Below are 16,053 nucleotides of genomic sequence, written 5' to 3' on the forward strand. Positions count from 1 at the left end.
CTCAAAATTAATTTGAGTCCTGGTTCCAACAGTCCCTGTGGTTAACAACGCTAATTTCTACCCTGGTGGGCCCTCTAATAGTGCTACTATTAATACTTACTTTTGGTCCATGCATAATAACTAAGCTTGTTGCCTTTGTAAAAGACCGCGTCAATACCGTCCAACTGATGGAACTGAGGCAACAGTATCAGGCCCTGCCCCAAAATAAAGAGGAAGATTCCTCTATGTAGCTGAAGACAGGGGGTAATGTTAGGACCAAACTGAAGCCAGGACAGGCTCTAAGGGGCAGGCCCACAGGCAGTGTAGCTAGACCAATCAAAAAAATCCCCGTAGCCCCCCGCCCGTGCCAGACCCGAGCCAATCCAGATAGGGATGCGAGGTTTAAAAGTCCCGCGCGCGTAGGGTTTAACCAATCAGCTATGCTGTTACAGAAACAAAGAACCGTCAGTATAAAAGTATATGGGATTCAGAACTCAGGGCCCTTGTCGGATTCCACTGTGCTGGATGAAACCTGGGCCCTGGCTCGAGCTAGTAATAAACCCCTTTATGCTTTTGCATTGCTGTGGACGTCTTATTCTCTCAGTTTTGGGGACTTGGACTCTGGGCATAACACTCTGTACTGTTTTCAAATTAATTATTAATGGCATTACTAAGCAGGCTTCACCCGTGGCTCTGCTGTAAAGAATCCACCTGCAATGTAAGAGACACAGAAGATGCAGGTTTGATACCTTTGTCCCTGGGTCAGGAAGATCCCCTGGAGGAGGAAATGGCAATCCAATCCAGTATTCTTACCAGGAGAATCCCATGGACAGAGGAGCCTCATGGGCTACAGTCCGTGGGGTCGCAGAGTTGGACATGACTGAGCAACCCAGTATACACACTGTACTAAGCACATCGTTACACTTGCTTATTTCCTATCAGTATCTCTTTGGTTAAGTGTTCAACTCTTTTGCCCATTTTCACAACGTTGTTTCACATCATTGAGTTCTGAGAGCTCCCAAAGTTTTCTAAATACATTTTATCAATGTGTTGTAAATATTTTCTCTCAACTTATAATTTTATCTTTTGATTTTCTTGCCAATGTTTTGAATTTTCACAAAGCCCAATTTAACCCCCTTTTCGTTTATGGTTCATACTTTTGTATCCTGAGAAATCTATTCATAACTCACGGTTACCAAGCTTATCTTGCTTATTCTACAAGTTATATATGTAGAATTTAGCTCTTAAATTTTTTAAGTCATTGATCCATTTCTACTTAATTTCTGAATATGATACGGTCATAGTTTATAATACTGTATATCTGATTGTTCCAGCAAAATTTGTTGAAAAAGATTATCCTCTTCCCCTCTGAGGTATCTTGGTAATTTTGGCAACAATCAATTGACCACATACACTGGGGTCTATTTCTAGACTCTCTGCTGATTTATGACTTACATGTCCACCTTTATGACAATACCAGGTTGTCCTGGTTACTACAGCTTTACAATGAGTTTTGAATCAGATGATAAAATTCCTTCAACTTTGTTCTTTCTTTTCAAAATTGTTTTGGCTGTTCTAAGTGTGTTGTTTATATTTCCAAATAAATTTGAAAATCAGATTTTTAATTCTTAAAGTCTATTGGCATGTTGATTAGGATTACATTGAATCAATAGATCAAATTTTCAGAGAATGGATAATAATAATCTGTCAATAATTATCTGACAATAGTTACAATTCATGAACATGGATATATCTATTTGGTTTTGATTTTTAGCAGATTAGGGATTTTCAGTATCCAGGTTTGCATATATTTTGATAAATGTATCCTAGATACATATTTGGTTACTATTACAAATGATATTTTAAATTTTAAATTATTCACTGCTGGTACTGAAAGACAATTGGTTTTTATATTTAGACCTTATGTTCTGCTAACTCATTAAATAGTTCTAATAGCATTTTTTTGAGATTCTGTCATCTGCGAATAAGATTCTTTTACTTCTTTTACAATCTTTATACTTTTTTCAAAAATCGCATTATTGCATTGGTTACCTATACAATTATGAATATCTATGGTGATGTGCTCAAGCTTAGAGCAAAGGCTTTCAGCTTTTTAATTCTAAGTATGATCTTAACTGTAAGTTACTGTAGATTCCCTCTATCAAGTTGAAGAAGTTCCCTTTTCTTTCCGTTTTAGTTATCAGAATGGGTGACAAATTTTGTCAAGTCTTTTACTGCATTTATTGAGATGATCATATGGTTTTGTTTAATTTTATGGTGAATTACATTGATTTTTTTCAACACTTATATTGCTGAGATAAATTACATAATGTATGTAATTATTTTTATATAAGACTGACTCCCTAAATTTTGTGGAAGATATCTGCTCTGGGTTCAAAAGGGATACTGGTGTAATTTTCCTGTAATGTCTTTCTCTCTTAGTATTAGATTAATTTAAAATTGTGCCCCCCGAAAGAATGGAGAAGTATTCCCTCTTTTTACACAGTCTGAAAGAGTTTATATAGAATTAATATGATTTCTTCCTCAAATGTTCGGTAAAATTAATAAAGTCAGCTGAGAAAACTAGCCACCTAGTTTTTCCCACAGGTTTTTAACCACAAATTAAATTTTTTAAAAAGATATAAAATGTTCAAGTTATCTCTTTTTGAGTGAGCTTCAGTAGCTTGTATCCTTAAGTAATTTATACATTTTATCTAAGTTCCTAAATTTATTGTCATAAAGTTATTCATTATACTCCTTTATTGTCCTTTTTAGATCTTTAACACATCTGCAGTGAATTACATTTACATTCCTAGTATTAGTAATTTGTCTTCTTTCCTTGTTTTTCTGATCAGTCTGGTTAGAGGTTGTGAAGAAAAGGGTTAATTCAGCAGCCCTCAAATCCTGCAAATCCCAGGCCTGTTTGCAGGATCAGCTCTGGCTGGCTCCTGAGAATAGAGCTCTGAGCTTCTGGAATGTTGAGCCTGAAAAAGGTGAATGAATACATGAACTAACTAAAGAATATTATGAATAACTGGACTTAGAAAAGGCAGAGGAGCCAAAGCTCAAATTGCCAGCATCAGTCAATTGGATCACAGAAAAAGCAAAAGAATTCCAGAAAAACATCTGCTTCATTGACTACATTAAAGCCTTTGACCCTGTGGATCACAACAAACTGTGGAAAATTCTTAAAGAGATGAGAATAATAGATCACCTTACCTCCATCCTGAGAAATCTGTATGAAGATCAAGAAGCATCAGTTAGAACTGAACGTATAACAATGGACTGGTTCAAAACTGGGAAAGGAGTATGTCAAGACTGCATATTGTCATCCTGCTTATTTAACTTACATGCAGAGTACATCATGCAAAATGCCAAGCTGGATGAATCACAAGCTGGAATCAAGATTGCCAGGGAGAAATATCAAAAACCTTAGATAGGGAGATGACACTACTTGAACAGCAGAAAGTGAAGAAAAACTAAAGAGATTCAATGAAGGTGAAAGAAAGTGAGAAAGCTGGTTTAAAATTCAACATTCAAAAAACTAAGATCATGGCATCCAGTCCCATCACTTTATGGCAAACGGAAAAAAATGGAAACAGCGGCAGATTTTATTTTCTTGGGCTCCAAAATCACTGCAGATGGTGACCGTAGCCATGAGATTAAGACACTTGCTCCTTGGAAGAAACTATGACAAACCTAGAAATGTTTAAAAAGCAGAGATATCACTTTGCTGACAAAGGTCCACAGAATCAAAGCTATGGCTTTTCCAGTAATCGTGTACAGATGTGAGAGCTGGACCATAAGGAAGGCTGAGCGCCAAAGAATTTATTCTTTTGAACTGTGGTGCTGGAGAAGACTCTTAAAAGTCCCTTGGACAGTATAGAGACCAAACCAGTCAATTCTAAAGGAAATCAACCCTGAGTACTCATTGGAAGGATTGATGCTGAAGCTGAAGCTTCAATACTTTGGCCACCTGATGCAAAGAGCTGACTCATTGGAAAAGGCTCTGATGCTGGGAAAGATTGAGGGCAAGAGAAGGGGGCAGCAGAGGATGAGATGGTTGGATGGCATCACTGACTCAGGATATGAGCCTGAGAAAACTCCAGGAAATAGTGAAGGACAGGGAAGCCTGGTATGCTGCAGGCCATGGGGTCACAAAGAGTTGAACACAACTGAGTGACTGAACAACAAGAAAATCTAGTATATTTTCCACCCTTTAAAATTAATTTAACACATAAAACATTTTTAGAAACTGTTATTCATAAAAGAAGTTATCACCTCTATGAAATAACATTAGGATAAAATGAGATAGGAGAAAATCAAAGAGTGAAATCAAGATGATAAAGGATTGACAATGATAATGATTTAAATTCCTTCCTTTAAATTAGGAAAAAATTCAGATGTAATTTCAAAATTAATAATAGCCACAGTTTGAGTATTTATTCTCTATTTAACAATTTATGCTTATTAGTTCCAGCTACTACTTCTGAATATCAAACCACTCCAGACTTAGTGGTATAAAATAAATACCACTAGTGATATAAAATACCACTTAGTGGTATAAAATAAATACCACAATAAATCATTCATTACGGTTTGAACTCAATATATCCTCCTTATCTATCATGCCTCTCGTCTCTAGTTCTTAAATGCTTTGATTTCATAATCTGTCACTTCATTCATCATTTGCCATTACCATGTACTTTTTATCCATCACAGCTGTCTGGAAAAAACTCCAGGCACTGTTCAAATTAAGTGATGTTCATCTCTATATCTATAACCAGGCTGTTGAATGCTGCCTGAAGAAACTGAACCACTTCAAAGACTGATACTATTATAAAGATATGGCCAATAAATTCAACTGAGACCTCAAAGCTACAAACAATTCTCCCATGCTGCATAATCTGTTTGTATGCATTATTCTGTACCTTCTGCACACTGGCTATTTCAAGTTGTCTTCACTTACCTCTGATGTTCAATGTTGCCACTTATTGACTCACTTTCACAGGTGAGTCAAAAGCCATCAAATGGAAAGCTGCAACTTTTTACTACCAAATCTACAAATTTTCATGTACTCTAAACAATCTTTTCCTCTTTCCTTCTCATTAGAAAGAGGTGGGTCTTAACCTGTGTTCTAAAAAATTTTCCTGTCCTGTATCATCAAATCTCTCCCTTATCTTCCTCAATGCTGCTGCTGCTAAGTTGCTTCAGTCGTGTCTGACTCTGTGAGACCCCATAGATGGCAGCCCACCAGGCTCCCCCGTCCCTGGGATTCTCCAGGCAAGAACACTGGAGTGGGTTGCCATTTCCTTCTCCAATGCATGAAAGTGAAAAGTGAAAGTGAAGACGCTCAGTTGTGTCCAACTCAGTGACCCCACAGACCACACCCTACCAGGCTCCTCCATCCATGGGATGTTCCAGGCAAGAGTACAGGAGTGGGTTGCCATTGCCTTTTCTATCTTACCCAATATCAGCACTGAAAATACTCCTTTTTATAGTTAAACTTTCTGAAAAAGTTGTCCATACTTGTACTGCTTCATCTTTTTATGAACAGTATATTAAAAAGTTTTGCTCTCTACCCTGGTAATTAACTTTTGAATACTTCCTTGGTAAGTAAAAATACCATTCTGATTTCCAACCTAAATAGCTTTTAAAGTGTTCCTGTATTTTTATTAGTTGATGTCATTTTCTCTTGTAATTAATTTTTTTTCATACCTTTTGCTCACTTACGATACCTGCGTGCTAACTTGCTTCAGTTGTGTCTGACTCTTCATGACCCTATGGACTGTAGCCCATCAGGCTCCTCTCTTCATGGGATTCTCCAGGCAAGAATACTGGAGTGAGTTGTAATGCCCTTCCCCGGGGGATCTTCCCAACCCAGGGATCGAATCCACATCTCTTATGTCTCTTGCACTGGCAGGTGGGTTCTTTACTACTAGCACCACTTGGAAAGCCCTAAGAGATATAGTATCTTACTATTCAAAGCATTTATTTGTAGCATTTCTTTATTTATTAACATTTGGAATGGAACTTACTCATAGGTTGTTCTTTAGATTGATAGGGGAATAGAATGCTAAAAAGAAACTCTGATTCCAGAATACAAGTGTTCAATAAATTTTAGCTATTACTATGTTATTGGCTATATGAGTACTAGATCTGTGACTATTACAAAAAATCATAGTTTTAATGAACTAGCTAACTTTAAGTTGTATTTGTTTCTGACTCAAAGTATCTTCTACCTCAGATTTATCTTTTCCTTCAACAAGTACTTACTGGTCTTCTGTGTGCAGACAGAATATTCTTATTATTTGGGATGTCTTTCATTTAAGATCAGATTATCTTCCCACACTGGAAAACTGAACCAGCCCACTCCTATTTTCTTACTTAAATATTTGTCTATTAATTTAGATTTTTACACTTAACTTTTTAAGATACCTGAAATGTAATTTAATGTGAGATAAAATGAAACTGTAAATGACCTTTTTCCCTAGAAGCTAAGGCAATGTTATCACTACTAGACCCTGTACCATAGCTTCTTGAAACACCTGGCAGAAACAATAGCAAAACTTCTACATACATAACTGGTTTCAAGGCTCATCCAAATTTATTTTCAGATTATAAATTCTCTATTCCTAAATACTTTGTTTTCATTCATGTATCTGGAGATGGTACTACACACTCAACTAATCTATCTTCCATAGTTTTATTGATTCTTTCAGGAGGGAACACAAGTCATAATTCTTTCCCAATTCACACGCTCCCTATTGCCCTCATACATGACTGACAATGTAGGCAAGTACATTCCTTGGAACACTATTTTCCCTGAATATTGTATGGATATTGCTCCATTGTCTTTGGACTTAAGTGTTTTTGGAGAGAAGCTGGAAATATACTATATGTTTCTTCTTCTGTTTAGATGTTAGCAAAATTTCTCTCTCCCTTGAAATTTAAGTTTCCAGATAGAGTTCTCATCTCAAACTTTACCTGGAATGCAAGATGGATTCATCTCTTCCCACATCCTTTTTCATTCTCGGGAAAGTTTCCTCCTCATGCTCTTTTTATTATTCCTGCTCCATTAGTGCTGTCTGGGAACATAGACTTGTAAGTCAAGTATTTCTATATGTCCTTATTTACTGTATCTTTCATTTTAGTTTCAGCCATTTTCTCTCATATTTGTTGCTCAATCACTAAATTCTTCCTTAGTGTCAATTCTATTATTTTAGGCCTGAGGTACAGTTTTTGAGGCAGCAATGAAGAAAGAATCAAGGAGAGACTATAGTTTTAAATCCAGATTCTAAAATTCTTACATGATATTAAAAAATATGGCACAAAATTTGTATATGTAGGTTATCTCTAAATAGAAGGATTCAGGTTGTTTTGGTTTTACTTTAGTGGAGTAAAAGTCTTTGAAATCTAGTGGGTGAAAATTAGCTCATCCATTCTGGTTATTTCTGCTTTCATTGTCTTTGACTGTTTTACAACTTGGTAGAGAAAAAGGGTTAACATGTAGAAAACTCATAGCAATGCAAATGTTTCCTGTCCACAGGAACGTAAAAGATTTTTGTTATGTATGTAATCTATGTAAAATATTTCTATTAATATAATGCAACTAAATTTTGTCTGGTAAATAATAATATGGGCTTTCCCATGACTCAGCTGGTAAAGAATCCTCCTGAAATATGGGAGACGGTTTGATCCCTGGGTTGGGAAGATCCGCTGGAGGAGGGAAAGCTGTGTAAATGATTTCTACTAATATATAATGCAACTGAATTTTGTCTGGTAAATAATATAAATCTCTGTAAATCACATCCATTTGAGCTGGTTATAACATCTTACTGGTTCCCTCATTAATCAGTGGGCTAAATAAAATTTTTGATACATGTTAATACATTAAAAAATGTGTGTGTGTGTGTGCTCAGTTGTGTCCAACTCTTTGCAGCCCCATGGACTATAGCCCACCAGGCTCCTCTTTCCATGGAATTCTCCAGACAAGAATACTGGAATGGGTAACCATTCCCTTCCAGGGAATCTTCCCAACCCAGGGATCGAACTTGTGTTTCTTAAGTCTCTTGCACTGGCAGGTGGATTCTTTACCACTAGCACCACCTACATATAAATAAATAACTCCAATTTACTCTATTTCTGGCTACATGAACCTGGCAGAGATAGTAAGTCGTTTTCTATTCAGATGGTTATAAAATTTCTCATATGCAAAATAAGACCTCTAATACCTACTTTCATGATTAACAGGAGAATCAGAAATGATAATTTGTAAAAACCTTATCAGAGTGCCTGATAGACACTGTTGAAAAACAGTAAGATAAACCTTCCATTATTATGAATTCTTCTATGGCTTTCCCTTTGCTTAATTTTCTTATCTAAGCCTGCTTCCTTTTTAGTCTCAGCCTGTTCTACACATGGGAGTTCTTGTTCTAAAGAGGTCCTATCACTTTCTGTCCAGCTGAAAAATTCTTCCTGAATACTTTTATCTTTAAATTAAGAGAGACTGTGGATGGCCTGGTGTGTGCCAAAAGAGACTGGGTAAATTACTTTTAATCACCTATCCCTTATGTGTCCCAACACCTAAACTGGATCTTAGATAAGTGACCTATCTTCTGCCCATTTTCTGGTTATCCATTTAATTTAGCATCCCTGGCGTAAAATGTACCGTGTTCATGCTCACAAAGCTCAGTTCTGACAGAGAGAGAAAGTATGAGTTCCACTTTGTCTGAGTCCATAAAAATACTCTGCGGTTGCGTCCAGGGTTCTTTCTGGTTTGCCAAATGTAAACCACTTTCCTCAAGGTGAGGGCATATACCAATAAGCAATGTTCATTGTCCATATGCCACTATTCCCTACCATACACCAAAAGCATCATGTTTTATCTTAGAGCAGCATCCACTATGGTACACCTAATCTGCTCCATTCTGACAGAATATGGTCCACTGGAAAAGGGAATGGCAAACCACTTCAGTATTCTTGCCTTGAGAACCCCATGAACAGTATGAAAGGCAAAATGATAGGACACTGAAAGATGAACTCCCCAGATCGGTGGGTGCCCAAATGCTACTGGAGATCAGTGGAGAAATAACTCCAGAAAGAGGGAAGGGATGGAGCCAAAGCTAAAACAACGCCCAGTTGTGGATGTGACTGGTGACAGACGTAAGATCCGATGCTGTAAAGAGCAATATTGCATACAAACCTGGAATGTCAGGTCCATAAATCAAGGCAAATTGGAAGTAGTCAAATAGGAGATGGCAAGAGTGAACATCAACATTCTAGGAATCAGCGAACTAAGATGGACTGGAATGGGTGACTTTAACTCAGATGATCATTATATCTACTACTGTGGGCAGGAATCCCTGAGAAGAAATGGAGCAGCCATCACGGTCAACAGGAGTCCGAAATGCAGTACTTGGATGCAATCTCAAAAATGAAAGAATGATCTCTGTTCATTTCCAAGGCAAACTATTCAATATCACGGTGATCCAAGCCTATGCGCCAACCAGTAACACTGAAGAAGCTGAAGTTGAACGGTTCTATGAAGACCTACGAGACCTTGTAGAACTAACATCCCAAAAAGATGTCCTTTTCATTATAGGGGACTGGAATGCAAAAGTAGGTAGTCAGGAAACACCTGGAATAACAGGCAAATTTGGCCTTGAGTACAGAATGAAGCAGGGCAAAGGCTAATAGAGTTTTGCCAAGAGAATGCACTAGTCATAGCAAACACCCTCTTCCAACAACACAATAAAAGACTCTACACATGGACATCACCAGATGGTCAACACTGAAATCAGACTGACTATATTCTTTGCAGCCAAAGATGGAGAAGCTCTATACAGTCAGCAAAAACAAGACAGAGAGCTGACTATGGCTCAGATCATGAACTCCTTATTGCCAAATTCAGACTTAAATTGAAGAAAGTAGGGAAAAACCACTAGACCATTCAGGTATGACCTAAATCAAATCCCTTATAATTATACAGTGGAAGTGAAAAATAGATTTAAGAGACTAGATCTGATAGAGTATCTGATGAACTATGGACGGAGGTTCGTGACATTGTACAGAAGACATGGATCAAGACCATCCCCATAGAAAAGAAATGCAAAAAAGCAAAATGGCTGTCTGAGGAGGCCTTACAAATAGCTGGAAAAGAAGAGAAGCGGAAAGCAAAGGAGAAAAGGAAAGATGTTCCCATATGAATGCAGAGTTCCAAAAAATAGCAAGGAGAGATAAAAAGCCTTCCTCAGTGACCAATGCAAAGAAAGAAAGACTAGAGATCTCTTCAAGACAATTAGAGATACCAAGGGAACATTTCATACAAAGATGGGCTCGATAAAGGAAAGAAATGGTATGGACCTAATAGAAGCAGAAGATATTAAGAAGAGGTGGCAAGAATACACAGAAGAACTATACAAAAAAGATCTTCACAACCCAGATAATCACAATGGTGTGATCACTTACCTAGAGCCAGACATCCTGGAATGTGAAGTCAAGTGGGCCTTAGGAAGCATCACTATGAACAAAGCTAGTAGAGGTGATGGAATTCCAGTTGAGCTATTTCAAATCCTGAAAGATGATGCTGTGAAAGTGCTGTACTCAATATGCCAGCAAATCTGGAAAACTCAGCAGTGGCCACAGGACTGGAAAAGGTCAGTTTTCATTCCAATCCCAAAGAAAGGCAATGCCTAAGAATGCTCAAACTACTACACAACTGCACTCATTTCACACGCTAGTAAAGTAATGCTCAAAATTCTCCAAGACAGGCTTTAGCAATTTGTGAACTGTGAACTTCGAGATGTTCAAGCTGGTTTTAGAAAAGGCAGAAGAACCAGAGATCCAATTGCAACATCTGCTGGATCATCGAAAAAGCAAGAGAGTTCCAGAAAAACATCTATTTCTGCTTTATTCACTATGCCAAAGCCTTTGACTGTGTGGATCACAATAAACTGTGGAAAATTCTGAGAGAGATGGGAATACCAGACCATCTGACCTGTCTTTTGAGAAACCTTTACGTAGGTTAGGAATCAACAGTAAGAAGTGGGCATGGAACAACAGACTGCTTCCAAACAGAAAAAGGAATACATCAAGGCTGTATACTGTCACTCTGCTTATTTAACTTATATGCAGAGTACATCATGAGAAACGCTGGGCTGGAGGAAGCACAAGCTGGAATCAAGACTGCTGCGAGAAATAACCTCAGATATGCAGATGACACCACCCTTATGGAAGAAAGTGAAGAGGAACTAAAAAAACCTCTTGATAAAAGTGAAGGAGGAGAGTGAAAAAGTTGGCTTAAAGCTCAACATTTAGAAAACGAAGATCATGGCATCTGGTCCCATCACTTCATGGGAAATAGATGGGGAAACAGTGTAACAGTGGCTGACTTTATTTTGGGGGGCTCCAAAATCACTGCAGATGGTAATTGCAGCCATGAAATTAAAAGATGCTTACTCCTTGGAAGGAAAGTTATGACCAACCTAGATAGCATATTCAAAAGCAGAGACACTACTTTGCCAACAAAGGTCCATCTAGTCAAGGCTATGGTTTTTCCAGTGGTCATGTATGGATATGAGAGTTCAACGGTGAAGAGAGCTGAGCACTGAAGAATGGATGCTTTTGAACTGTGGTGTTGGAGAAGACTCTTGAGAGTCCCTTGGACTGCAAGGAGATCCAACCAGTCCATCCTAAAGGAGATCAGTCCTGGGTTTTCACTGGAAGGACTGATGTTGAACCTGAAACTCCAATACTTTGGTGATCTCATGCGAAGAGTTGACTCATTGGAAAAGACCCTAATGCTGGGAAGGACATAGGGGATTACAGAGGATGAGATGGCAGGATGGTATCACTGACTCAATGGACATGGGTTTGGGTAGACTCCAGGAGTTGGTGATGAACAGGGAGGCCTGGTGTGCTGCGATTCATGGGGTCACAGAGTCAGACATGATTGAGCGAGTGAACTGAACTGTCAGTGGTTCTTACTTCGTAAGGCGTGTATACGTATGCAGTGTATACTGTGGTGCCAGGAACTCCTTACATGCATGCAGCTGGATCCTAACCAAGGTTATTACATTTTTTGTTTCACTGAAGAAATAATTATTACACTGATGGCTGCTAGACAGAACACTAAAATAAACAGGTCTCATGACAAAATACAGACTAGGTTAAAACATGCTACAAGTAAAATGTAGGATATATATAACTCATAAAACTCCTGTTAAAGGAATGTGTGTATTCCTTTCATCAATTACCGGAACATGCAAGTACCAACTGCCAGAACTTGCATGAAGTTACTTATTTGTGCTTGTGTGTGTATCTGTGAGTACATAGAGATTATGGTCAAAGGACTGTATGAAATGGAAACAGAAATAGCGAGACAGGTTTGAAGAGTGAATAGTGCCTTAACTGGGATACTATTACAGACTCTAATACCCTGGGAATCAGATTGTAGTTAATTTCTGACTTGTTTAGTATTTCTTTGAGTTCTGTATTTTCAGTCCCTTCAAGGGACCAAAAAATTCTATCATTTGAAAGGGTATCTCAAGTACAAAAGGGTAACTCTTTCTTTAAGATTCCATTGATTTCCCCTGGTTCTGCTGGGTAAAATCAGATGAAGAAGTCTATGTGAAGATAAGCCATTACGTATCTGAAATAAGATATTACTTCCTAAACTCTTCACAATTCTGGGTTAAAAATAAGGGTTTTCTGCAAGACCGTGTAATACGGCTAGTTTGCATGTCCCTGGTATCCTTGGTCACTTCAACCAGTTGGTCTGCTATTCTTGTAGGGCCGCACTCAAGAACTCGATACTCCAAGAGTGAGGCTGATTCGAAGGCAAGCTTTGTTTTACCATGTGATTGACCATTTTGCTGTTTTTAATTTCCAAAGTTCCTTAGAGTTTTCATATGAAACTCTTGGTTTTAGGCAGATATTCAACTCAACATTACCAAGTGATGAATTACTCACTGAGATTTTTTCTCCAGATTGGACAATTTTTTTCTTCGTTTTTTTTCTTTCACGTATTAGATCATTGTGGGCCTTAAGCAACTCCTCAAAGCGAACTTTGGTCTTCACTTTAGCTTCACTCTCAACTACAAATGATAATGACTCATGTCATTTTCTCTGCAACTCTACTATCACATACATCACGATAAAAAATAAAACCCCACAGCCTCGCAAATACCTGCTTTAGTTAAAACAGTTGACGAGTCCTTTCTTAAACAACATTTCTTTTGGATTTGGTGACACCAAACTCACTTATACCTCACTTACCTTTCGTGCTACTCCCTCCAAAAGTTTCCTTTGCTAAGTTAACTTTTTACTTACCATGCACACAGCATCTGCCACTGTTAGTTATGTGGCCTTAAAACAAGTCACTTAACATCTCTAAACTTCATTCTCCTTATGTGTAAAGTCAGAAAAATCCTAAGTCAAAGGTCAGTTTTTCATGAAAAATGACTAACGCTCGACTGGCCAACAATCAAGCGTTCAACAAATATTAAAAACTGAAAGTTGTTTTCCCCTTTAAAACATAAATCATATCAGGCTAGTCCTTGCTTAAGACTGTGAGTGTCCCAGTTCACTTAGAACAAAATAAAAGAAGTCATTCACATGCCCTACATGGCTCTCATTTCCTGGCCTGTCTACCTCTATAGCTTCAATTAAAAAAAAATAGCCCCTGACATTCCTACATTCTAGCCAGACATACCTTTTTTTCTTTTTTAGCTCTACTGCCAGAACAGGCAGTTTCCCACATGAAGCTGCTTCTACCCTGTGCAAGACGTCTTCTAACTCCTCACACCTGGCTGGGGTTAATATATGCCTGTTTTAAATGTTGCCTGTAAAGTGAACATTTCCTGACAACCTCATCTATATTTCTCCATTTCTCACACCGCAGACTTTTTTTCCTTCACAGCACTTAACCCAGCTTGAATTTGCATAATTATTTGTATACCTCTATATATATATATAAATATACTGTGACTCTCCCACTATACCCAGTAGTTCATAACGACATCCCTAGCTATTATTACGGGGTCTAGCACAGAGTAAATACTCAAACATGTTTCAAATAAATGCTGAATGAATCAATGCCCCAGGGCAGGTATTGGGAAACTACCTGCAGGCCAGTCAACTGTTTTAATAAATAAAGTTTTATTGAAACACAGCCATACCCACTCTGTTAAGAATTATCATGGCTGCCTCCATGCTTCTATGGCAGAGTTGAGAAGTTGTAGCAGAGACCAAATCTAAAATATTTACTAGCTTGCCTTTTAGGAAAAAGTTCACCAAAGTCTACTTTAAAGTCAAATATCCATTTGATAATAAAAAATAAAAACTAACCATATGTTATTTACTCTGCCCAGCTGAGTCCCAAATTGCCAGCCACTGAGTACACATATTAACCTTAATTACCAACATTTCATTTGAAAGAAATATCAAACCATGAAGTATCTATAAATGTTATATTTGGTTGATGATATCTACTTTACTCCTTAATTGGTTAAAGAATCCCTTAAAAGAATCCACACTTTAAAGTAAATAATATGCACTGCATATAAAAAATAGAAATCTTACCAGTGGGCATATCTCAGCTTTACGGAGAGCATTGAGTGATAGTATAAAGCACTGATTCAGTCAGGATCCTATTAAAACAAAGAGATTTATTTGTAAAATGGATTTTCCAAATAAAAGTTATAAAATATTCTTCATGCAGCATTATGTGATTGTCCACTATCTCAACAGGTTAAAAATAAAACTAAGTTCTCTTATCCCTATCTTATACAAACAACTCAAATACATCTAAATCAGTTTAGAGTCTTAAAGTGAAGCAAACTGGATCAAAATTGAGTAAAATATGTATATATTGAGAAAAAAAATTTTTTAATTATTGAAAGGCAACAAGTATCTAACTTAGTATGCTTTTAAAGTATTTGGGCTTTCCTGGTAGCTCAGATGGTAGATAATCTGCCTGCAATGTGAGACCCCAGTTTGATCCCTGCGTCAAGAAGATCCCCTGAGAAGGGAATGGCAACCCACTTTAGTATTCTTACCTGGAGAATTCCATGGACAGAGGAGTGTGGTAGGTTACAGTCCATGAGGTCCCTGAGTCAGACATGACTGAGTGACTAACACTAAAGTATTTTAAGTAAATAAATGGACATTTCTATGTACTTCTGAGAAACTAAACTCCATACCAGGATTGATTTTCCCAAGTGCATACATTATTGCACTAGTAAAGTATACTTCTGGGTGGCACATTCACAGATAATGAATTTAAAAATTTCCATGCCTGCCACTGAAAATACTGCTACAACAGAAGGTTTAGTACAAGCATTCATTCCATCTTCTCAGATCAATACCTGGGTGTGTATCATTGTGTACCTAAAACATGGATAAGCTCAGTATATATATTCTTAAATTTTTTATTTTTTAAAAGATGAGAGTGTCTAAAACATTAATTCTCACATTAAAACATAATGTGCATATATTTTTAAGAATAAAACTGAAGACTTAAAAAATTCTTTTTATTTGGTTCAACAGTTATCAGTTAAGGTTCTAGACTCCCAGAGATCCACATCCATTTTCTTTTAGTATTAGTGGTACTTTGGACAAAAAAGTCTGATAAGAAATGCTAAAAAGAATGTTTATACAAATAAACTAATTATGTGAGTTAACTTCTGTAACAACTATCCAGTACAGAGACAAAATAGATATCATTAAATCCACAGAGTAAAACCTCCCATTCCTTATTGATACGGACCAGCATTAACTCTTTCTAGATGATTTAGATCTAATAAGGCTGATCAACTTTCCAATCTACCCCAGATTAGAAAATAGAGAGGCTGCAAAGCCAACTGCATCAGTAACTGAAACCTGGCCGCACATAAATAGGAAAAAATATAAAGCAAATAAAGATTTAATATTTAAAATATTCCATAGTGATTCCCTGGTGGCTCAGACAGTGAAGAATCTTCCTGCAAAGCAAGAGACCTGGGTTCAGTCCCTGTGGGATGATCCCCTGGAGTAGGAAATGGCAACCCACCTCAGTATTCTTGCCTGGAGAAC

General features: G+C 37.4%; 1 protein-coding gene across 1 annotated transcript in view; it reads right to left on the reverse strand.

Annotated features, from left to right (window-relative positions):
* The window catches only part of AHI1 (Abelson helper integration site 1), a 232,452-nt gene extending 217,880 nt beyond the window's left edge, over window positions 1–14,572 (reverse strand). Inside the window, exons 1-2 of the mRNA XM_068984959.1 lie at window positions 14,563–14,572; window positions 12,952–13,076 (exon numbers count right to left, since the gene is read on the reverse strand). Coding sequence (XP_068841060.1) covers window positions 12,952–13,076; window positions 14,563–14,572 — 135 coding nt within the window. The remainder of the gene's footprint in view (window positions 1–12,951; window positions 13,077–14,562) is intronic.
* Between the last annotated feature and the right edge of the window lie 1,481 nt (window positions 14,573–16,053).

This window comes from Capricornis sumatraensis, chromosome 13 (genome assembly GCF_032405125.1).
Source record: "Capricornis sumatraensis isolate serow.1 chromosome 13, serow.2, whole genome shotgun sequence".
Taxonomy (NCBI): domain Eukaryota; kingdom Metazoa; phylum Chordata; class Mammalia; order Artiodactyla; family Bovidae; genus Capricornis; species Capricornis sumatraensis.